Source organism: Aotus nancymaae, unplaced genomic scaffold (assembly GCF_030222135.1).
Source record: "Aotus nancymaae isolate 86718 unplaced genomic scaffold, 86718_ANA_hifiasm-v0.15.2.pri h1tg000032l_0, whole genome shotgun sequence".
NCBI classification, from domain to species: domain Eukaryota; kingdom Metazoa; phylum Chordata; class Mammalia; order Primates; family Aotidae; genus Aotus; species Aotus nancymaae.
Genome location: NW_026988445.1, coordinates 26,403,075 through 26,427,884, shown reverse-complemented (window position 1 = coordinate 26,427,884; position 24,810 = coordinate 26,403,075). Strand labels below are relative to the sequence as shown.

Below are 24,810 nucleotides of genomic sequence, written 5' to 3'. Positions count from 1 at the left end.
GTGATTTGTGTTGTGAGAATATAGGAGAAATGGCGTTTGCTCCCCCTGTGTATGACCAGAGGCCCATTTTCTTAACTCTAAAAGGGAGATCTTGGGGGCAATTGTCCTTCCTTCCTTCTTTTATCCCAGAGAAAACTAAATGACAAAATATACCTACCAGAGTGTAGTACTTGGACTTCCATGTGACAACTCTGGGTTTGTTTGGGTTTTTGCTTCTTTGTTTTTTTTGTTTGTTTGTTTGAGATGGAGTTTCATTCTTGTTGCCCAGGCTGAAGTACAATGGCTGGACCTGAGCTCACTGCAACCTCCACCTCCCGGGTTCAAGTGATTCTCCTGCCTCAGTCTTCCAAGTAGCTGGGATTATAGGCTCCTGCCACCACACCTGGATAATTTTTGTATTTTTAGTAGAGACAGGGTTTCAGCATGTTGGCCAGACTGGTCTCAAACTCCTGACCTCAGGTGATCTACCCACCTCGGCCTCCCAAGTGCCGGAATTACAGGCATGAGCCACTGCGCCTGGCCGACAACTCTGAGTTTTAATCCAAACTGCATCTCTTGCTAGCTATGTGCCCTCGGCCAAATCGTTTCACCTTTTTTTTTCTTTTTTGAGACAAAGTCTTGCGCTCTTGCCCAGGCTAGAGTGCAGTGGTGCAATCTTGGCTAACCACAACCTCCACCTCCCAGGTTCAGGCGATTCTCCTGCCTCAGACTCCTGAGTAGCTGGGATTACAGACGCTCACCACCATGCCCAGCTAATTGTTGTATTTTTAGTAGAGCAGGGTTTCACTGTGTTGGCCAGGCTGGTCTCGAACTCCTGACGTCCTGATCCGCCTGCCTCAGCCTCCCAAAGTGCTGGGATTACAGGTGTGAGCCACTGCGCCGGGCCTCACTTCACCTTTCTTAGTGTAGGTTTCCTTCTGTGAAAAGGGCACGGACCGTGGTGAGAATTACACAGCACACTTCAGGCTGAGGTGGATCCATCTTGGACTCCTCTCAAGGTGGTTCTCTACTGAAGTACAGAAATGTCGCCAGCATAAGGCAGTTTTACGTCTCCACAGTCCGCTGCCTAGCCAATGATTTTATTACAAACCCTAATTTCTTTTGCAAAGAAACATCTTGAATTGGTCATGAATAAAGTGGCTTTTCTCTGACCAGCAAGTAGGTGGCGATTCCATTTCCACCAGAACTGACCTCGTGCTGCTCGGGGAGGGGGAGGGGAGTGAGCAGAGGCCTGATGTCACTCAGTTCTACATAAGGGCCTCTTGCAGGCTCCTGCAGGCAGTTTGGAAGCAGCTGGAGGAATGAATTAGGTTCCTGGTTGCAGTACTTTTTTTCTTCTTTTCTTTTCTTTTTTAAAACAGACACAGCTGTTGAGTGAAATGCCGCCTCCACAGAAAATCCCAAGCGTCAGACCTTTCAAGCAGAGGAAAAGCTTGGGTAAATTTCTTGGGGTACCTTTCTGGGTTACTCGAAAGAGAGGAGAGGATCTGGCTTTCTCTTGATGTTTGCTTATTCTCTTGTGCTTGAAATACTCACAGCAATCAGACAAGAGGAAGTTGCTGGAATCCGGGCAAAGTTCCCAAACAAGATCCCGGTAAGACATCATTGTACTTCCCTTGTGGGGGGCGGGTTCTGATCCTGTTCTTTGAAAAACACCAAGACCAGCCAACAACTTCCCTCTCTCTGTTCCAAGATCCTAAGACTCAGAGAATTCTGAGTCCCATTCTTAAGGACTGATGCTCTTGACAGGTGATAGTGGAGCGCTACCCCAGGGAGAAGTTCCTGCCCCTGCTGGACAAAACCAAGTTCCTGGTCCCGCAGGAGCTGACCATGACCCAGTTCCTCAGCATCATCCGGTAGGTGGCGCACAGCGTGCCCGGGAGGAAGGTGTCGGGGGTGTGCCGGGGCTCTTCTGTTTCCTTCCTTAGGTGGTTTTATTTTGGGGTTGGGGGTATGTCGGGGAAGAGAGGAAAGAGATTTTTTTGAAGTCATCTTTTAGATTCACTAGTGCCCTGAAAAGATGCTCTTAGAATTATTCTATTTTAAAGCCGGGTGCACTGACTCATGCCTGTAATCCCAGCACTTTGGGAGGCTGAGGTTACGAATTCGAAACCAGCCTGGCCAACATGGTGCAACCCCGACTCTACTAAAAATACAAAAATTAGCTGGGCATGGTGGTGCATGCCTGTAATGCCAGCTGCTTGGGAGGCTGAGTCAGGAGAATCGCTTGAACCTGGGAAGCGGAGGTTGCAGTGAGCTGAGATTGCACCATTGCACTCCAGCCTGGGCAACAAGAGTAAAACTCCATCTCAAAAAAAGAAAGAAAGAAAGAAAGAATTACTCTATTTTGTTTTATTTTATTTTATTTATTTATTTATTTATTTTAAAGACGGAATTTCACCACGTTGGTCAGGCTGGTCTTGAACTCCCAACCTCAGGTGATCCACCTGCCTTGGCCTCCAAAGTGCTTGGATTACAGGCATGAGCCAACAAGCCTGGCCCACAATAGCTATTTTTTTACACACAGATAGCTGTATAATTTTCAGGGACCAAACCTTTGGGGTTATTTTGAGAGGAGTTAGCTGGATGTAAAATGAATTGGATTCTGGTCACTCCCATCTCCCACTGCTGCAGGGACATAGCCCACCTGAAGGCTCAAAGCTCTGAGATAGGAATGGGTGGGCTGTGCCCGCTTCACCAATTAGAGCACCTGGAAGAAGTGTGCTTAAAGTGAGACCAAGCCTTCACCTAGCACCTATGTTTTCACACTGCCATCTGCTCCGGGATGACTGGGGACTCAGATTGCCCTTGGCATTTAAAGCGTGTTCAGCTGAATGTGGCTGCCTTCCTATCTCCTTGATGTGAGGGCAGAAATAAGACAGGAAGGAAAGGGCACACTTCAAGGCAGGAGATCCCTTCCAAGTGTCATCCTAGGCTGTTCAACAGTGACATGCCAGGCCGGGCGCAGTGGCTCACGCCTGTAATCCCAGCACTTTGGGAGGCCAAGGCAGGTGAATCACCTGACGTCAGGAGTTTGAGACAAGTCTGGCCAACATGATGAAACCCCGTATCTTCTAAAAATGCAAAAACTAGCTAAATGTGGTGGCACAAGCCTGTAATCCCCACTACACGGGAGGCTAAGGCAGGAGAATCGCTTGAACCTGGGTGGTGGAGGTTACAGTGAGCTGAGATCACACCATGGCACTCCAGCATGGGTGACAGAGTGAGACTCTATCTCAAAAAAAAAAAAAAAAAAGTGAGATGCCAGAGAGACTATGTATCACTTTTGTACCTCTGGGGAAACAGCTTTAATTTCATAGCAAACAGAAGTTATTTACTTAGACTTTTTTTTTTTTTTTTTTGAGATGGAGTCTGGCTCTGTCACCCAGGCTGGAGTGCAGTGGTGTGATCTCGGCTCACTGCAACTTCTGTCTCCTGGGTTCAAACAATTATCTGCCTCAGCCTCCCAAGTAGCTGGGATTACAGGTGCCAACCACCACCCCCGGCTACTTTTTGTATTTTTAGTAGAGACGGGGTTTCACCATCTTGGCGAAGCTGGACTTGAACTCCTGACCTTGTAATTCCCCCCACCTTGGCCTCCCAAAGTGCTGGGATTACAGACCTGAGCCACGGCGCCCGGCCTGCTTAGCATGTTTGTGTTGTCACCTTTTTTTTTTTTTTTTTTTTTTGAGTCAGAGTTTCACTCTTGTTACCCAGGCTGGAGTGCAATGGCGTGATCTCAGCTCACCGCAACCTCCGCCTCCTGGGTTCAAGCAATTCTCCTGCATCAGCCTCCCGAGTAGCTGGGATTACAGGCATGCGCCACCATGCCCAGCTAATTTTTTGTATTTTTAGTAGAGATGGGGTTTCACCATGTTGACCAGGATGGTCTCGATCTCTTGACCTCGTGATCCACCCGCCTCGGCCTCCCAAAGTGCTGGGATTATAGGTGTGAGCCACCGTACCCAGCTATGTTGTCATCTTTCTCTGCCGTGTTTCCTGGTCGTGTTTTGTCATATTTCATCCATGGAATGACCTCACCCTTTTGACCCAACCGGGACGCCTTGTAGTTTCTAAATCTCAGGGAAGGAGGGAGCAATTCCCTCTTCTTGAGTGTCATGATGCTGCAGATCCCTGGGCTGCCTCGAAGGTCACCCCCTTACCACCCTCCTGCCCATCCCAGGAGCCACATGGTCCTGAGAGACACGGAAGCCTTTTACTTGCTGGTGAACAACAAAAGCCTGGTCAGCATGAGTGCAACCATGGCAGAGATGTACAGGGACTACAAGGATGAGGACGGCTTCATGTACATGACCTACGCCTCCCAGGAGACGTTTGGCTGCCTGGAGTCAGCAGCACCCGGGGATGGGAGCAGCCTTGAGGACAGACCCTGCAATCCTCTCTAGCCCATGTGGGGAAGAACAGGTGCTCTGACAGACACATCAGACGCTGGCAGAAGAGATTGGTTTTCTCCTGTATGTTTGTGGAGGAGTCTGAGAAGCAGGGATGCCGGGAGTGATCAGGTCCAGCCAGTGGCAGCAGAGTGGTGGCTCTTCCTAGTTTAGTTTTTGTGCTGCATGCCCTTGTGTTCTTCTAAGAAAAATGAGGGCTGCTCTTGGAAGTTTTGTAATTATAACTCTTTTTTTTTTTTTTTTGAGACAGGTTCTTGCTCTGTTGCCCAGGCTGGAGTGCAGTGGCACGATCTTGGCTCACCACAGCCTCTGCCTCCTGGGTTCAGGGGATTCTCCTGCCTCAGCCTCCTGAGTAGCTGGGATAACAAGCGCGTGCCACCACACCAGGCCAATTTTTGTACATTTAGTAGAGACGAGGTTTCACCATGTTGGCCAGGCTGGTCTCAAACTCCTGCCCTCAGGTGATCCACCCACCTCAGCCTCCCAAAGTGCTGGGATTATAGGTGGGAGCCACCGCATCCAGCCATATAACTCTATTCCAAGTAAGAAATGGTTGGCTTGTGTGATGGCTTTGTGTGATGAGCTGGAGATAATATTTTTCAAGTGTCTTCTGTGGTATATGTGGGAGGGCCATTGGGGAGTGGATCCACTCCCCGCGTGTAGGCAGGAGTGCCCTGCAGGGCTCGGGCCTCGAGAACCTCCGGCCTGTAGACTGTCTCTGTGGGACCCAATGAAGCCAGTGTGACCCATGGTAAGCTCACCTGGAGGTGCCCTTACCTGTGTCATGAGAGAGATTATTCTATTTCCCCAGCGTTCACTCTGTTTGGTTGTTTTCTCTTTCTGTCCTTCTATACCATACATATTAATGCCAAAGCTGTAACTTGTCAACATGGTCATTTAAACCATGCACATGTTTACTGTGTGCCAAGCTTTATTCTAAAATAAATATTCTTTATTTTAAAGGAGCTTTATTCTTTGGCTTCTTATCACAAATCTCCATGGCTAACTGCTGCTACGGTTGCCCACACGATGGGTGGGTGTGATTGCTTGGTGGGCGACAGTCCACTGACTACCACCAAGGGGATGTATCAATTCTAACAAGTAAGGAGGGCACTGGGCTAGTTCCCAACGCAGTGCCTCCCAGAACAAAGGTGAACACAGGGCACTCACTGGGCTGGTTAGCTGAGTCACCATATGCGGAGGCGGAGTCAAGGAGTGCAGGCACAGCCACGGACCATGCTTCTCCACAGGCTGCATGTACAGAGAGTGGCGAATAATCCTGAGGAATGCTCAAAGAGAAAAAGGAAAAGAAAAAAATCTACAAAAACAAGAACATGGCGAATAAGCTTCTCCTTAGAAGGGAAATTTTTTCCTCCATTAATGAGCCTTTTTATTATTGTCATGGGTTTTTAAAATTTTTTGACTTTGTTTTATTTTGTTTTTTGAGACGAAGTTTTGCTCTTGTCGCCCAGGCTGGAGTGCAGTGGCAGGATCTTGGCCCACCGCAAGCCCCGCCTCCCAGGTTCAAGTGATTCTCCTGCCTCAGCCTCCCGAGTAGCTGGGACTACAGGTATTTGCCACCACACCCAGCTAATTTTGTATTTTCAGTAGAGATGAGGTTTCTCCATGTTAGTCAGGCTGGTCTTGAACACTCGACCTCAGGTGATCTGCCCGCCTGGGCCTTGCAAAGTGCTGGGGTTACAGGCATGAGCCACCACACCTAGCTTTTTAAAATTTTTAATCATAGGTTCCTTACTGGTTTTGCTTCCATGAGTGGCTGGGACCAGGGGAAAAGGGAGAGGAACCAGCCGGCAAGGAGGCGTCATCTCCACGACATTCCATGTATACGCAGAACTAGGCAAGCATAGAGTCACTATTGTGGTTAGAAGCTGGCAGCATGGGGCCGGGTGCGGTGGCTCACGCCTGTAATCCTAGCACTTTGGGAGGCCGACCAGGCAGATGACCTGAGCTCAAGAGTTCCAGATCAGCCTGGGATACATGGTGAAACCCCAACTCTACTAAAATACAAAAAGTTAGCCGGCTGTGGCAGTGCATGCCTATAGTTCCAGCTACTGGGGAGGCTGAGGCAGGAGAATTGCTTGAACCTGGGAAGCAGAGGTTGCAGTGAGCTGAGATCGCACACTGCACTCCAGCCTGAGCAACAGAACGAGACTCTGTCTCCAAAAAAAAAAAAAGTTAACAGCATGGGAAGGGGGAGGAACAGGTAGGGAGTAGGGTGTTGTTAAAAAAAAAATACAGGCCTCCTCACAACTGGGGTACCTGGAGGGAACTTAGTCTGCTTCAACCCAAGAGGAATCAGAAGATCTAAAGCAGTTCAGAAAGGCTGGAACTGACAGGAATGGAGGGAGGAGGAAAATCCAGGGAGTAGGGGGGTCTGTTTGGCAATGGTGAAGGGATTGCCCTCCCCCTACTGGGATCCCCCCAGGCCCTCCAGTCTGGCAGGAAGGAGGCAACCTGCAACCCCTGAGGGCAGGTGTGGGGCTGCCAGATGCTCCAGGCAGGGGGCCAGAAGGGGCTCACAAAGGCTTGCCCTCCAGGGAGATGATGGCACTTCCCCCCCCAGTTTCTCTGCCAGGATGCAGTGGGCCTTGACCTCCTCGTAGCAGTCTGCTTGTAATTCATGCTTGATCCCTGTCAGCTTCTGGATGGCGTTTCTGGAGCTGGCATAGATCATTTCACGCATAAGGGGTGCAGACTCAGAGGCCCGGAATATAAACACGGGGTCCTCCTTCTTGCTCTCCCTGGTTTCGTAGATTGCGTCATAGAGGGCATAGCTGCAGTCCTAATCCGGCAGCATCTTGATAAAGGTGGTGGAGGGGTCATGCACGGTCCAGCCCACGTCACCCACCAGGATCTCACTGCCGTCCTCAGGGATGATGGTTTTCTCGTCCTCACTCACGCAGAAGAGCGCCGCCTTCTTGTGCTTCTTCACCTTCTCTGGTGTCAAAGACTTAACGCGGCTTCGTGTCATTGAACACCTTGATGACACCATCGGAGATGACTGAACCTTTTTTGCTTTTTTTGGTCTTTTGAGATAGAGTCTCGCTCTGTCTCCCAGGCTGGAGTGCAGTGGTGCAATCTCGGCTCACTTAGGCTCAAGAGATTCTCCTGCCTCAGCCTCCAGAGTAGCTGGTACTACAGGTGTGCACCACCACGCCTGGTCAATTTGTTAAATTTTTTGTTGATCCAAGGTCTTGCTGTGTTGTCCAGGCTGTTCTCAAACTCCTAGGCCCAAGTGATCTGCCCGTCTTAGCCTTCTAAAGTGCTGGGATTACAGGCATGAGTCACAGCAACGGCCAGAAAGGGAATTTTAAGTGTGGTAATGAGAAGAGGTCTTCAGAGTTCAGCTCCAACTCAGGCATCTCTGGATCCAATTGGTTTTTGTTTTTTCCTGGGGCTGAGCTTCTTCCTGGAACTTTTAGAAACAAGAACTCAAGGTGCAACAGGTTACAAGTGGGTCTGTTTTTTGCTTCTTGTTTTTTTTTTTTTGAGACAGAGTTTCGCTCTTGTTGCCCAGGCTGGGGTGCAATGGCACAATCTCGGCTCACCGTAACCTCTGTCTCCCAGGTTCAAGCGATTCTCCTACCTCAGCCTCCCGAGCAGCTGGGATTACAGGCATGTGCCACCGTGCCCGGCTAATTTTTAATTTTTTTATTTTTTAGTGGAGATGGGGTTTCTCCATGTTGGTCAGGCTGGTCTCAAACTCTGAACTCCCGACTTCAGGTGATCCGCCCACCTCGGCCTCCCAAAGTGCTGGGATTACAGGCATGAGCCATCACACCCAGCCATAGTGGGTATGTTTTCACAGTGCATACCCAACAAACTAGGGACCCTGGGTTATATTACTGTCATTTTACAGATAAGGAAACGGAGGCCCAGAAAGGCCAAGAATATTTAGCATTTTCACACAACATAGTCTCATCAGGACTTGAGGCTGGGGAGCCACATTTAGAAGCCATTCTTCTAGCTCTCTGCTGGGCTCCCTACATAGGACAAGGTTAATGCTACTTGACAAGTACTGGATGCTTGAGCTACAGTATTGAATGACACCAGTGCCACCTACAGAGGGGACAGGAGGTACAGTGGAGCTCTGTGAGTGCATTAACAATAGGGTGTTTCAAAGCCGGGCATGGTGGCTCACACCTGTAATCCCAGCATTTTGGGCCACCGAGGCAGGAGGATTGCTTGAGCTCAGGAGTTTGAGACCAGCCTGGGCAACGTGACAAAACCCCGTTTCTACAAAAATATACAAAAATTAGCTGAGTCTGGTGTACACACCTATAGTCCCAGCTACATGGCTGAGGCAGGAGGATCGCTTGAGCCTGAGAGACAGAGGTTGCAATGAGCTGAGATCTTGCCACTGTACTCCAGCCTGGGTGACAAAATGAGACCCTGTCTCAAAAACAGCAACAACAAAAAATAGGGTGTTTAATTCATCAACAGTACAACAAGAACAAGTGCTTGGAGAGCATGCTCACTACACCTGGCTGATTTTTGTATTTTTAGTAGAGATGGGATTTCACCATGTTGGCCAGGCTGGTCTCGAACTCCTGGCCTCAAGCGATTCACCCACCTCAGCCTCCCAAAGAGCTGGGATGATAGGCGTGAGCCACCATGCCCGGCCTCAATTGGCTCACGCCCTCCGGGGCCTGCTGTTTCCTCCTCCCGACTGCTTTCCCCCATCCCAGGTAGCCGCTCACCCTCTCTCCTGCCTGTGGCTGTCCTTGCCCTCCTGGCTTATTTGCTCTAGTCAGTTCCTCTAACATGTCCTTGAAGTCATCTGTGCCGTATGCCAAGTAAAAACCCTGACTCTTAGGTTCCTTCTCCAGACATACTCTTATTGCTCAGTCTGGATTAATGAGTATTCTTCCCAAATAAATCTACTTTCTAGAGTGAATTTTTTCTTTTTGAGGCAGAGTCTTGCTCTGTTGCCCAGGCTGGAGTACAGTGGCGCTATCTCAGCTCACTGCAACTTCCACCTCCCAGGTTCAAGTGATTCTCCTGCCTCAGGATCCTGAGCAGCTGGGACTACAGGTAGCTACCACCATGCCTGGCTGATTTTTGTATTTTTAATAAAGACAGGGTTTCACCATGTTGACCAGTGTGGTCTCGAACTCCTGGCTCCAAGGGATTCACCTGCCTCAGCCTCCCAAAGTGCTGGGATTATAGGCACGAGCCACCACATGTGACCTAACCACCCATTTTTTATGCTCATGGAGGCTGTAGGTAAGAGGATTTCAGAAAGCCTACACGGTGACAGCTTGTCTATGTACCACGGTGCCTGAGGACTCAGCCAGAAAGGTCTGAAGGCTGGGAGTGACTTAAATGGCTGGGAGCTGAAATCACCCAGAGGCTTCTTCATTCCTGGGCTGGGATGACTCAAGGTTGGGCCCAGCTGGGATTGAAGATTGGGTGACTCCAGGTGGCCTCTCAGGAGGGAGCATGCAAAAAACCAAGGCAGATGCTGATCTGTCAATAAGGGATGGATTGCAATCATTTTTAGCCTGGATTTTTTAAAGCATCTACTCAGATACTTAAAATTAATCAGTGATTGGTTTTTTATTTTATTTTATTTTATTTTTTGAGACGGAGTTTCGCTCTTGTTACCCAGGCTGGAGTGTAATGGCGCGATCTCGGCTCACCGCAACCTCCGCCTCCTGGGTTCAGGCAATTCTCCTGTCTCAGCCTCCTGAGTAGCTGGGATTACAGGCACGCGCCACCATGCCCAGCTAATTTTTTGTATTTTTAGTAGAGACAGGGTTTCACCATGTTGACCAGGATGGTCTCAATCTCTTGACCTCGTGATCCACCAACCTTGGCCTCCCAAAGTGTTTTTTATTTTTTATTTGTATTTTTTGGGACTGAGTTTCACTCTTATTGCCCAGGCTGGAGTGCAATGCTGTGATCTCAGCTCACCGCAACCTCCACCTCCTCGGTTCAAGCGATTCTCCTTCCTCAGCCTCCCGAGTAGCTGGAATGACAGGCATGCTGGGATTACAACAAGCATGCACCACCATACATGGCTAATTTATTTATTTTTAGTAGAGACAGAGTTTCACCATGTTGGCCAGGCTGGTCTCAAACTCCTGACCTCAGGTGATTCACCCACCTTGGCCTTCCAAAGCATTGAGATTACAGGTGTGAGCCATTACGCCTGGCCTGTATGGGAGATTTTTAAGTGTGTCTTGTTTTCTTTCACAAACAAAGGAAGCTAGTTCAGGCCTGGTGTGGTGGCTCACACCTATAATCCTAGCACTTTGGGAGGCCAAGGCGGGTGGATTACTTAAGGTCAGGAGTTTGAGTCCAGCCTGGCCAACATGGTGAAACCCCATCTCTACCAAAAATACAAAAATTAGCCAGGCATGGCGGTGCATGCCTATAATCCCAGCTACTTGGGAGACTGGGGCAAGAGAATCACTTGAACCCTGGGAGGCAGAGGTTGCAGTGAGCTGAGATCATGCCACTGCACTCTGCACTGCAACCTGGGCAACAGAGTGAGACCCAGCTACCAAAAAAAAAAAAGCTAGTTCACACTTACACCCTTATTTCCCAGCAAACTCCGGGTTAGAAGACCTGAGCTCTTCACGGCAGAGGAACCCATGTCGTCACCTAGGACAGTCTCCCAACTTCAGTGCAATTGACATTTGGTCAAATAGTTCTTTGTTGTGGGATGCTGCCGTAATTTAGCAGCATCCTGGCAGGGCATAGTGGCTCACACCTGTAATCCCAGCACTTTGGGAGTGAGTCCAAGGTGGGCAGATCACGAGCTCAGGAGTTCGAGACCAGCCTGACCAACATGGTAAAACCCATCTCTACTAAAAATACAAAAATTAGCTGGACGTGGTGGTGCGTGCCTATAATCATAGCTACTTGGGAGGTTGAGGCAGGAGAATTGCTTGAACCCAGGAGGCAGAGGTTTCAGTGAGCCAAGATTGTGCCACTGCACTCCAGCCTGGGCAACAGAGCGAGACTCCATCTCAAAAAAAAAAAAAAAACCTTAAAAAGAATTTTTTTTAAAGATAACATATTAAGCACATTCCTTGGCGTAGTACTGTATTTATAGATAGCACAGTGTCCTGGGAAGACCTGGAGTTTGCACCAGACAGATCTGAGTTCAGAAGGAGGGTCTGCTCTGCCTTGCCCTGTCCTGGGGATCATTTAATCCCTGCACGGATTCTTCATCTGAAAACCTTCTAGTCTAGGCTTCAGAATAGAAAGACCTTCTGAACAGTCCATCATGAAGGGACTGGTACACTTTTAGCTTCAAAGTTTTCATATCATCTATATGTTCCTCACAGGCAACAAGATCTCAATTCTCAACAGCAGCAAGTTTCCAGCCAGCAGGACTGTGCTACCTGAAATTGTTTCCTCTGCCAGGAAATCTCCAGCTAGTTCAGAAGTGGTCTCCTTTGACACTGAAGTCAGTGCAGACGAAAACCAGCAGGTGGCACAGCATGGCTTATTTGGGTTTGGGAATGGCCAGTTTGTAGTCAATAAAAATAAATTCTCCCCAGTTAATTTTTTTTTTTTTTTTTTTTTTTTTTTTTGAGATGGAGGCTTGCTCTGTCACCCAGACTGGAGTGCAGTGGTGCAATCTTGGCTCGCTGCAAACTCTGTGTCCTGGGTTCAAGTGATTCTCCTGCCTCAGCCTCCCGAGTAGCTGGAATTACAGGTGCATGCCACCACAGCTAGCTAATTTTTGTATTTTTAGTAGAGACGGTGTTTCACCATGTTGGTCAGGCTGGTCTCAAACTCCTGACCACATGATCAGCCCGCTTCGGCCCCCTCAAAGTGCTGGGATTACAGGCGTGAGCCACCGCACCTGGCCTCATTTTTTGTACTTAACATTCTTCAGAGGCTGGGCATGGTGGCGCACGTCTGTAATCCCAGCACTTTGGGAGGTTGAAGTGGGAGGTCAGGAATTCAAGACCAGCCTGGCCAACATAGTGAAATCCCCCCACACACACCATCTCTACTAGAAATACGAAACATAGCCGGCCATGGTGGCAGGCACCTTTAGTCCCAGCTACTTGGGAGGCTGAGGCAGGAGAATGGCTTGAGCCTGGGAGTCAGAGGTTGCAGTGAGCCAAGATTGCACCACTGCACTCCAGCCTGGGAGACACAGCAAGACTCTGTCTCAAGAAAATAAACAAACACACACACACATACAAAAAAATTAGCCAGGCATGATGGCACGTGCCTGTAATCCCAGTTACTCAGGAGGCTGAGGCAGGAGAATTGCTTGAACCCGGGAGGCAGAGGTTGCAGTGAGCCGAGATTATGCCATTGCACTCCAGCCTGGGTGACAGAGTGAGACTCTGTCTCAAAAAAAAAAAATAAAAGAAAAAGAAAAGCCACATGAAGGAGTGAAGAAGTAGCAGTCACTAAAACACACTGTAGACACAAGGTCCAGGCGAATAAAACGCGCTGTAGACACGAGGTCCAGGCGAATAAAACACGCTGTAGACACGAGGTCCAGGCGAATAAAACACGCCATAGACACGAGGTCCAGGCGAATAAAGCGCGCTGTAGGCACGAGGTCCAGGCGAATAAAACGCGCTGTAGGCACGAGGTCCAGGCGAATAAAGCGCGCTGTAGACACGAGGTCCAGGCGAATAAAACGCGCTGTAGGCACGAGGTCCAGGCGAATAAAACGTGCTGTAGGCACGAGGTCCAGGCGAATAAAGCGCGCTGTAGGCACGAGGTCCAGGCGAATAAAACGCGCTGTAGACACGAGGTCCAGACGAATAAAACACACTGTAGACACGAGGTCCAGGCGAATAAAACACGCCATAGACACGAGGTCCAGGCGAATAAAGCGCGCTGTAGACACGAGGTCCAGGCAAATAAAACACGCTGTAGACACGAGGTCCAGGCGAATAAAACATGCTGTAGACACGAGGTCCAGGCAAACTTGAGGATAGTCCTTAAACACAAATAAAATCTGTCTGCAGCTTTTGACATAAGGAGTAGAGTCCCAAGAAACGAGGCCAGACAAGTAGGTCATTGAGGACCTCACATAACATACCATGGAAGCTAGTAATTATCCAGCACGTAACTGGGAATCATAAAAGAGTTGTGGTCGAGCACGGTGGCTCACACCTGTAATCCCAGCACTTTGGGAAGCTGAGGTGGGAGGTTGAGCCCAAGAGTTCAAGACCAGCCTGGGCAATGCAACAAAACCCCACCTCTTCAAAAAAAAAAGTGTTTCAAGAATAGGAGAGTTACTGATTCAAATGCTAATCTCATCTGGAAAAAAAAAAGAATAGGAGAGTTGTATTTATTTGTTTACTTTTATTTTTGATTAATTTTTTGAGACAGAGTCTTGCTCTGTACCCAGGCTGGAGTGCAGTGGCGCAATCTCGGCTCACTGCAACCTCTGCCTCCTGGGTTCAGGTGATTCTCGTGCCTCAACCTCCTAAGTAGCTGGGATTACAGGCATGTACCAGCACAGGCTAATTTTTGTATTTTTAGTAGAGACAGGGTTTCACTATGTTGCCCAGGTTGGTCTTGAACTCCTGACCTCAAGTGATCCAACTGCCTCGGCCTCCCAAAGTGCTCAGATTACAGGCGTGAGACACTCTGCCCGCCCAAAGAGGCATGCTTCTGGTTTCCACTTAAACTCAACCTGCTTTGTTATCCATGTTGGGAATTACACAGTAAGGGGTAAAGTTGTGTATCCTGCCATCCTCTGCCCTTGAGGACTACAGTAAACCAGATAGGCCAGGCGCGGTGGCTCACGCCTATAATCCCAGCACTTTGGGAGGCCGAGGCGGGTGGATCACGAGGTCAAGAGATCGAGACCATCCTGGTCAACAAGGTGAAACCCCGTCTCTACTAAAAAATACAAAAATTAGCTGGGCATGGTGGCGCATGCCGGTAGTCCCAGCTACTCAGGAGGCTGAGGCAGGAGAATTGCTTGAACCCAGGAGACGGAAGTTGCAGTGAGCCGAGATCCCGCCATTGCACTCCAGACTGGGTAACAAGAGCAAAACTCTGTCTCAAAAAAATAAAAAATAAACCAGATAGAGGGCCAGGCATGGCATGGTGGCTGACGCCTGTAATCCCAGCACTTTGGGCAGCCAAGGCAGATGGATCACATGAAGCCAGGAGTTCAAAACCATCCTGGCCAACAAAACCCCATCTCTACTATAATACAAAAATTAGCCAGGCTTGGTAGTGCACTTCTGTAATTCCAGCTACTCGGGAGGCTGAGACAGGAGAATCACTTGAATCTAGGAGGTGGAGGTTGCAGAGAGCTGAGATTGCACCACTGCATTCCAGCTTGGGTGACAGAGCAAGACTGTCTCAAAAGAAAAAAATTGAAAAAAGAAACATTTTTTTTTTTGAGACTGAGTCTTGCTCTGTCACCAGGCTGGAGTGCAGTGGCGAGATCTTGGCTCACTGCAACCTCTGCCTCCTGGGTTCAAGCAATTCTCCAGTCTCAGCCTCCTCAGTAGCTGGGACTAAAGGCGTGAGCCACCACACCCAGCTAGTTTTTGTATTTTTTAGGAGAGATGGGGTTTCACCATGTTGACCAGGATGGTCTCGATCTCTTGACCTCGTGATCCACCCGCCTCGGTCTCCCAAAGCGCTGGGATTACAGGCGTGAGCCACCGCACCCGGCCAGAAAATATCTTTACAATTGCGCAAAAGCTCTATGCTCTGAGATTTGACTTCTCTTAAAGAAGGGATTTGGAGTTTTCCAAATACAATCAGAAACCCAATTATAATGTAATTAGTCCTGAAAAAAAAAAGGGTGGGGAAGGGCAGCTTTGCCCTTTTCTACTCCACTACTCCACTTCTATTCCACTTTAGTCCATGAGTTTGAGACCAGCCTGGACAACATATGAAGACCCTGTCTCAATTTAAAAAAAAAAATTCAAGCCAGGCGCGGTGGCTCACGCTTGTAATCCCAGCACTTTGGGAGGCCGAGACAGGCAGATCACGAGGTCAGGAGTTCGAGACCAGCCTGGCCAGCAGAGTGAAACACTATTTCTACTAAAAAGGACAAAAATGAGCTAGGCATGGTGTTGGGCGCCTGTAATCCTAGCTACTTGGGAGGCTGAGGCAGGAGAATCGCTTGAACCCGGGAGGTGGAGGTTGCAGTGAGCCAAGATTGTGCTACTGCACTCTTGCCTGGGCGACAGAGCTAGACTCCATCTCAAATAAAAATTAAAAAAATTCTTCAGATGAAACCCTGAGAATTCCTGTTCTAACTAGTCCTCTTCCAAGGACATTCCCAATTAGCCTAAGAAAATTAAGCTTCCTGCCCTATACTGCTCTGTAGAGAAACAGGGAAACACCAGCTGGGCATATCTGGCAACATTTTCAGCAGTAAAAGCAAAAGTTTGGGGTTGTGAAAACCAGATTTATTTATTTGGATATGAGACTGGATTGGTCTTTGGAAATTTTCCTAAACCTCAGTGCCATTTTTAGCATCTTTTAGAGATGCAAAATATTTTAACTCAGTGGCACAGAAATGGATTCTACGTGGTAGAGCGTGGGATGACTGACTTCCCTCCGTGGAACTAGCCTGTATTTGGGGTGCAGCTGACAGCTGCCGCACCTCAGTAAACATTGATAATTCAAATCAGCTTTGCCCAGAGCAGAGGTCCACAAACTTTTTCTGGAAAGGACAAAATGGTAAATATTTTACACTCAAAAGTTGCCTGCCACAACTCACCAACTCTGCCATTGCAGTCCAAAGCAGCCAGAGACGACACATAAATAAATGACGATGGGGTAGAATTATCCTTATGGGTCCTGAAATTTGAATTTAAACTTTTTCACATGTCCTGGAATGTTATTTTTCTTTTGTTTTTCTTTTCCCCAAATCATTTGAAAATGCAAAAAGCATTCTTAGAGAACTGTACAGAAATAGGTAATGGGCTGGATTTGGCCTCTGGGCCCAGTTTGCTGACCTCAGCTGCATCAAGGGTTCTGAAATGTCAGCACTCCTCAGCATCCACTTGGAGGGCTTATTTCATTTATTTTTTTAAAGCCTACAACTCATAGAATTGGAGGACTTATCCAGGGCGCGGTGGCTTACGCCTGTAATCCCAGAATTTTATAATCCTCAGCCTGTAATTCCAGCTGAGGTGAGCAGATCACCTGAGGTCGGGAGTTTGAGACCAGTCTGACCAACATGGAAAAACCCTGTCTCTACTAAAAAATACAAAATTAGCCGTGCGTAGTGGCACATGTCTGTAATCCCAGCTACTCAGAAGGCTGACGCAGGAGAATCGCCTAAACCCAGGAGGCAGAGGTTGCAGTGAACCCAGATCACACCACTGCACTCCAGCCTGGGCAACAAGAGCAAAACTCCTTCTCTCAAAAAAAAAAAAAAAAAAAAAAAAAAAAAAATTGGAGGACTTACTTCAAACCAGATTGCCAGGCCTCACCCTAAGGGTGACTTTCTGAATCAGAAAGTCTAAGACAGAGGTCCCCAACCCCCAGGCCACGGGCGGTAAAGGTGAGTGGCCTGTTAGGAACCCGGCCACACAGCAGGAGGTGAGTGGCAGGCGACTGAGCATTATGGCCTGAGCTCTGATCAGATCAGGGGCGACATTAGATTTTCACAGGAGTGTGAGTCCTATTGTGAACCGAGCATGTGAGGGATCTAGGTTCCTGGCTCCTTAGGAGACTCTGATGCCTGATGATCTCAGGGGGAGCAATTCATCCCAAAACTATCCCCCATCCCACCACCTGTGCCCTAGGACTGGGTTCTGTCTTCCACAAAGCTAATCTCTGATGTCAAAAAGGAGCTGGAACAACATTCCCGACCCCCATACCCATTTCATTCACAGCCTCAAGGGCCTGAACGGTTTAAACACATTTCCAGGTGACCTGTTGCTGTAGGGCTGGCCTAGAACTTTTTTTTTTTTTTTTTTGAGACAGAGTCTCCCTCTGTTGCCCAGGCTGGAGTGCAGTGGTGCGATCTCAGCTCACTGTAACCTTCACCTCCTGAGTTTAAGCAATTCTCCTGCCTCAGCCTCCTGAGCAGGGGGACGACAGGCACCCATCACCATGCCCAGCTAACTTTTTGTATTTTAGTAGAGACGAGGTTTTGCCATGTTGCCCAGGTGGTCTCAAACTCCTGAGTTCAGACAATCCACCCGCCTTGGCCTCCTAAAGTGCTGAGATTACGGGCATGAGCCACCATGCCCGGCCTGGCCTAGATCTCTATAAAGGCTGCTGTCTCGTTTCATTCAACAGCTGGAGGTTCCGGCCCCAGTGACAATCACATTGTATAAGGACTTATGAGTGTTATCTTCATCCTTCATTAGCCACACCTGTGGTACAGAAGGTCAGGGCTGGGTCTCCATCGGAGGGGCCTTGGGAAATCTTCACATCCAGGCAAGCAGCAGGTCCAGGAAGAGAGTAAGAAGTGGATTCCGGGCAGCCTGAGTTTTCTAGGAGTGCCAGTGAAGCAACCACCTGACCCTGGCCTGGAAGTGGGTCCTGGCTCTGGGTTCAAGGCAGCCTCAGCTCAACACACTGGAGGGGCAGGGGCAGGCTCTGTAAGGGTGGGGCCTGGAATATGTGTAGGGCCAGGAACAGTCTCTCCAACATCTTTGCAAAAACTTGCTTCACCAGAGACAAGGAAAACCAAGATTGTGAAAACAGAATCTAAGTGGATTTTGGCCAGGTAGGGACTTTTTTTTTTTTTTTTTTTTGAGACAAAGTCTTGCTCTTGTCACCCAGGCTGGAGTTCAGTGGTACAATCTTGGCTCACTGCAATGTCCACCTTCTGGGTTCAAGTAGTTCTCTTGCCTCATCCTCCCAAGTAGATGAGATTACAGACGCCCAGCTAATTTTTGTATTTTTAGTAGAGTTGAGATTTCGCTATGTTGGCCAGGCTGGTCTCAATCTGCCCACCTCAGCCTCCCAAAGTGCTGGGATTACAGGAGTGAGCCACTGCGCCCAGCTGGGAGGTTGTTTTTAAATTGTGTTTGCTATTTTAAAAAATTAGCCAGGCATGGTGGCGGGCGCCTAGAATCTCAGCTAATCCAGAGGCTGAGGCAGGAGAATTGCTTGAACCCAGGAGGTGGAGGTTGCAGTGAGTGGAAATCGTGCCACTGCACTCCAGCCTGGGTGACAGAGCAAGACTTTGTCTCAAAAAGGAAAAAAAAAATAAGTAAATTGTGTTTGATGTATCCTTTACCTGGTGATCATTTTCTGTTGCAAAGTGTTTTCACAGTGTTATGGAAGCAGGGGGCTGTGTATCTGATTCTCAGCGCAGCCATGTGGCAGTGTGACCTGACCGATCCGTGTGTGATCTAGGCTCCCATTACTGTTATTAGGGAGGAAAAACTTTTCCTCTGCTTTCTTAGATCCAGTGTCCGGGGGCCTGCAAATAAAATTAACAACAACAACAAAAAAAAAAAAACCTTAACAGGAGAAAAATCACATCATTTTTATTAATGTTTATAAACATTGTATGAAAGTTCACAAAAAAGATATGAAACTTGAAAAAGCAGTTAGGCTCTGGGAATTTATATGCTTTTTATCAAAATACAGGAGGTCTGAGTGTGGTAGCTCATGCCTGTAATCCCAGAGCTTTGGGAGGCTGAGGTGAGAGGACAGCTTGAGCCCAAGAGTTTGAAGAGTTTGAGATTAGCCTGGACAACACGGCAAGATCAGAGTCTGGCTCTGTCGCCCAGGCTGGAGTGCAGTGGTGTGATCTCGGCTCCTGCCACCTCTGCCTCCTGGGTTCAAGCAATTTTTGTGCTTCAGCCTCCCAAGTAGCTGGGATTACAAGCAGGTGCCACCACACCTGGCTAATTTTTGCATTTTTAGTAGAGATGGGGTTTCTTCACGTTGGCCAGTCTGGTCTCAAACTCCTAATCTCAGGTGATCCACTCGTCTTGGCCTCCCAAAGTGCTGGGATTACAAGTATGAGCCACTGTGCCTGGCCAGCATAGCAAGATCTTAGCTCTACAAAAACAAGAAAAAGAAATTAACCAGGCACAGTCAGTGTGTCTGTAGTCTCAAGCTACTCAGGAGGCTGAGGTGGGAGGATCCTTTGAGCCCAGGAGGTTGCAGAGAACTATAATCACACCACAGCATTCCAGCTTGGATGACAAAGCAAGACCCTTTCTGGAAAAAAAGAAAAGGGGTTTGGCATTTGACAGAAAATAAATTGTGGAGAAGTGACCAGGAAATAAATGGGAGAACAGTGAAAGATAAGAGCTATTCTAGTAAGGTACTTCTCTTTATGCAAATTTACCTAATTTTTTTTTCGGAGACGGAGTTTCATTCTTGTTGCCCCGGCTGGAGTGCAACGGCACCATCTCCAGCCTGGTTCAAGTGAGTCTCCTGCCTCAGCCTCCCAAGTAGCTGGGATTACAGGTGCCCACCACCACGCCCAGCTAATTTTTGTATTTTTAGTAGAGATGGGGTTTCACCATGTTGGCCAGGCTGATCTCGAACTCCTGACCTCAGGTGATCTACCTGCCTCAGCCTCCCAAAGTGCTGGGATTACAGGCTTGAGCCGCCATGCCTCGCCAGGCATACTTCTCTTTACGCAAATTTACCTCAGTGTTGAGTCTTTATCTGCAGTGGAGAGAGTAGCTCTTTGGGGAGGGGCAGGAGGGAAGCACCATCACAAAGAGAAATTTACGCCCTGCTTTCAGGCAGATAAGGGAAGGGTGGAGAATTCTTCCTGCATCTGATGATTCTCCAGTGCCTTCAACTCAAAATAATCCTTATGCCAAGGCAGCGTATTTTGGGGCTACGTATCCTAAGCCCTTCCTTCCCATCATCACTGGTTTGGGAATCGGCCTGCTAGGATGTGAATACTATTTCCCCTATTCACTCTGTGACTTTGGTAAAGTTACTTAACATTCCGTATGCCTCAGAACCCCCATCTGCAAAAGCAGTGGTAAAAATAGCACCTATCTCATAGACTTCATGGAGATGTAATGAGTTATATGTGTAATGAGCTTAAAATAATGCCTGACACCAACTGATCAAGCACTAAACAAGCATCAGCCAGTACTGCTAGGCTCTTAGCATGCGCTGGGCTTTCATATATATGACTGATTCATGGGGCTCTTATAAATGGAGGCTGTCTCTATTTTCTATTAGACTTTGAGAATTCCACCTTGTCCCTACAAACAGTGTGGCAGTAAGCACTTGAGACTCTACAATGGCCTGAGAGATGAGAGTCCAGTCAGTTTGTTCCTCAGGCTGGGGTTCTCTGGGGTTCCCACTGCTCTGATACTGCTCTGATATTTAAAATTCATATACTCAGCTGGGTGCGGTGGCTCACACCTGTAATCCCAGCACTTTGGGAGGTTGAGATGGGTGAATCACCTTAGGTCAGGAGTTCAAGACCAGCCTGACTAACATGGTGAGACCCTGTCTCTAGTAAAAATACAAAAATTAGCCGGGCATGGTAGTGGGCACCTGTAATCCCAGCTACTTGGGAGACTGAGGCAGGAGAATCGCTTGAACCCAGGAGGTTTGAACCCAGGAGACAGAGAATGAGACTCTGTCTCAACCACGCGGGAGGCAGAGGGTGCAGTGAGCTGAGATCATGCCATTGTACTCCAGCGGAGACCATAAAAGTGGAACTCTGTATCAAAAAAAAACCTTCATATACTCAAAGGGAATGAAATCAGTATCTCAGAGAGATATCTGCATTCCCATGTTCGTGGTGGCATTATTTACATAGCCAAACTACGAAAACTTAAGTGTCCATTGACAGATTAGATTTTAAAATGTGGGCCGGGCACGGTGTCTCATGCCCATAATCCCAGCACTTTGGGAAGCAGAGGTGGGCGGATCACAAGGGGTAGGGAGTTGGGGAGGGATAACATGGGGAGAAATGCCAGATATAGGTGATGGGAAGGAAGGCAGCAAACCACACTGCCATGTATGTACCTATGCAACAATCTTGCATGTTCTTTACATGTACCCCAAACCTAAAACGCAATGAAATATATAATTATAATAATAATAAAATGAGGCTGAGACCTACCGGACTGCATTCCCAGAAGGTGAAAGCATTCTAAGTCACAGGAGGAGATAGGAGGTCATCACAAGATACAGGTCATGGCCAGGCACGGTGGCTCACGCCTGTAATCCCAGCACTTTGGGAGGCCAAGGCGGGTGGATCACGAGGTCAAGAGATTGAGACCATCCTGGTCAACATGGTGAAACCCCGTCTCTACTAAAAATACAAAAGTTAGCTGGGCATGGTGGCGCATGCCTGTAATCCCAGCTACTCAAGAGGCTGAGGCAGGAGAATTGCCTGAACCCAGGAGGTCGAGGTTGTGGTGAGCCGAGATTGCGCCATTGTACTCCAGCCTAGGTAACAAGAGTGAAAGTCCGTCTCAAAAAAAAAAAAAAAAAAAAAATACAGGTCATAAAGACCTCGCTGATAAAACAGGTTGCAGTAAAGAAAACGGCCCAAACCCATCAAAACCAAGATGGCCACGAGAGTGACCTCTGGGCATCCTCACAGCTACACTCCCGCCAGCACCATGACAGTTTACAAATGCCATGGCAACGTCAGAAAGTTACCGTATATGGTTTAAAAAGGGGAGGCATGAATAACCCATCCCTCGTTTAGCATATCATCAAGAATAACCATAAAAATGTGCAGTCAGCCGCCCTCAGGGCTGCTCTGTCTGTGGAGGGGCCATCCTCTTATTCTTTCACTTTCCTGATAAATTTGCTTTCACTTTTCTTTGTGGACTCGCCCTGAATTCTTTCTTGCACAAGATTCAAGAACCCTCCCTCGGGGCCTGGATCGGGACCCCTTTCCTGTGACAGCACTAGCCATAGCAATGGACACAACGGCCAGAAAGCCCTCACTTCATGAAGCAGCAGACATGTATAATGTAATTATTTTGTTGTTACTTTGCATTTTGATCGAATTTCCAAATCAGAGGTGAACTGCAAGATTAGTACAAGGGACTTCCCCCACGCCCTTCCCCAAGATTCACAGATGGATTTTATTTTGCTCCATTTCGAGGGAAAATTTTCCTTCTAATGTTCAACTTTAATGAACAAGTTTAGAGAAATTTTGGGAAAGAATAATTTGGGGGTTTAAATGAGTTAGCAATATTTAGCACTGTGGCCAGTTGCTGCGGAATGTTTTATTCATAGTTTCTTTTCTTCCTAATTATGAGTCACTGAGCTGACCATATTGCCCATAAACTGGGGTGGCTGCACCCTCAGCGTGGTGCTGGGGAATGGATTAATGATAGCGGAGCGTGCCTTAATAATATTTGATGAAAGACATCACATCATGCACAAGTGAAATGTGTGTACTCCCTTTTCCCTGCTCCTACAGCTCACAGCTGTGACCAATTTTATTTTCATTACCAGGATTAGCGAACATTTTCCTTGCCTGGTTTCCACTTCCCCCGTGATGGGATCTTGCCCTCACTCTCCCCTCCACCCCCAGCCCCAGCTTCCAGCAGTCACGTGTGCGCGTGTCCAGCTGCCATTGTCATTGCACCATTTGTGAGCTCCCAGCCCCAGCTTCCAGCAGTCATGTGTGCACGTGTCCAGCTGCCTTTGCCATTACACCATTTTTGAACTCCCAGCCCCAGCTTCCAGCAGTCATGTGTGCGCGTGTCCAGCTGCCTTTGCCATTGCATCATTTGTGAGCCCCCGTTGCCACGGCAGCATAAGGGATTTGCTGGCTGTGTTTTCCTCCATGAAGGCGGCTGCATTCCTCATCTCAGCAGTTCAGCATTCTCAACTGACCGACAATTTGATGCCCTTTGGTTAATATTCGTGTCCTGTTGGAGCTCTTTTCATTTTCCTAGCTACCTTTTCCCCCAACATTTTGTCTCATTCAGGAGAGCCATGTTGTACAATGCAATGGACGATGACCAGAAAGCCCGCACCTTATGAAGCACCAGACATTTATCATCTCATTATTTTGTCTCATTCAGGAGAGACTATGTGGGGTTTCTATTCTTTTTCGTCTGTTTGTTTTGTGTTTTTTGAGACAGAGTTTTGCTCTTCTTGCCCAGGTTGGAGTGCAATGATGCAATCTTTGCTCACCACAACCTCCACCTCCTGGGTTCAAGTGATTCTCCTGCGTCAGCCTCCCAAGGAGCTGGGATTACAGGCATGCACCACCACATCTGGCTAATTTTGTATTTTTAGTAGAGACAGGGTTTCTCCATGCTAGTCAGGCTGGTCTTGAACTCCCGACCTCAGGTGATCCGCCTGCCTTGGCTTCCCAAAGTGCTGGGATTACAGGCGTGAAACACCACACCCAGCCTTTTTTTTTTTTTTTTTTTTTTGAGATGGAGTCTTGCTCTGTCACCCAGGCTAGAGTGCAGTGGCCCAACCTTGGCTCACTGCAACCTCTATTTCCCGGGTTCAAACAATTTTACTGCCTCAGCCTCCCGAGTAGCTAGGTTTACAGGTGACTGCCACCACACCTGGCTAAGTTTAGTATATTTAGTAGAGACAGGGTTTCACCATGTTGTTCAGGCTAGTCTCGAACTCTTGACCTCAAGTGATCTGCCATCCTCGGCCTTCCAAAGTGCTGGGATTACAGGCGTGAGCCACCGCGCCCAACGCGGGGATTTCTATTCTCATCTCGGCCAGTGGAGGCGGAGCCTCCAGAGTAGTGCAGTCCCTTCCTTTCTTTCTTTCTTTCTTTTATAAGATGGGGTTTCACCATGATGGCCAGACTGGTCTTAAACTCCTGACCTCAGGTGATCCACCCACCTCGGCCTCCCAAAGCGCTAGAATTACAGGCGTGAGCCACCGCGCCCGGCCAGTGCGGTCCCTTTCTTGCATGCTGCTCACTGCTGCACTATCCAAACCAACGCCCATCCCCAAACTGATTGAGGTGTTTTCAGACAATTCAAATCATTCATTTAGGTTTTTAAAATCTGTTAGGCTTCATGATGTGTATTGGACAACAACTGCGAGGGAATAAACTCTAAGACAGAGTTAAATGGTCTACAATTGCAGAAGTATCCAGGTAACTATATTCTACTTCAAGAAGGCTTCTTGGCCAGGCATGGTAGCTCAGGCCTGTAATCCTAGCACTTTGGGAGGCCAAGGCAGGCAGATCACCTGAGGTCGGGAGTTTGAGATCAGTCAGACCAACATGGAGAAACCCCGTCTCTACTAAAAATGCAAAATCAGCCAGGTGTGGTGGTGCATGCCTGTAATCCCAGTTACTCAGGAGGCTGAGGCAGGAGAATCTCTTGAACCCTGGAGGTGGGAGGTTGCAGTGAGCCAAGATCGCGCCATTGCACTCCAGCCTGGGCAACAAGAGCAAAACTATGTCTAAAAATAAATAGAAAGAAAGAAAGAAAGAAGTAAGTCATCTTGGTGAGAGACAAAAACACATTTGCAATTGGTCGTTTCGTTCATTTTCCTAAGAATA

General features: G+C 48.2%; 1 protein-coding gene across 1 annotated transcript; it reads left to right on the top strand.

Annotated features, from left to right (window-relative positions):
• The first annotated feature begins 1,280 nt into the window (after positions 1 to 1,280).
• On the top strand, positions 1,281 to 5,214 carry MAP1LC3C (microtubule associated protein 1 light chain 3 gamma). Its single transcript, XM_012443705.2, has 4 exons — positions 1,281 to 1,437; positions 1,539 to 1,594; positions 1,750 to 1,856; positions 4,184 to 5,214. Exons 1-4 carry the CDS (start codon positions 1,380 to 1,382, stop codon positions 4,404 to 4,406), a joined length of 444 nt encoding a protein of 147 aa, XP_012299128.2. The 5' UTR covers positions 1,281 to 1,379; the 3' UTR covers positions 4,407 to 5,214.
• The last annotated feature ends 19,596 nt before the right edge of the window (positions 5,215 to 24,810 follow it).

Coding starts and splice junctions, on each gene's coding strand:
- MAP1LC3C (XM_012443705.2), top strand. CDS start 1,380: ATGCCGCCTCCACAGAAAATCCCAAGCGTCAGACCTTTCAAGCAGAGG. Junction 1,438..1,538: donor CAAGCAGAGGAAAAGCTTGG/GTAAATTTCTTG, acceptor AAATACTCACAG/CAATCAGACAAGAGGAAGTT. Junction 1,857..4,183: donor CAGTTCCTCAGCATCATCCG/GTAGGTGGCGCA, acceptor TGCCCATCCCAG/GAGCCACATGGTCCTGAGAG.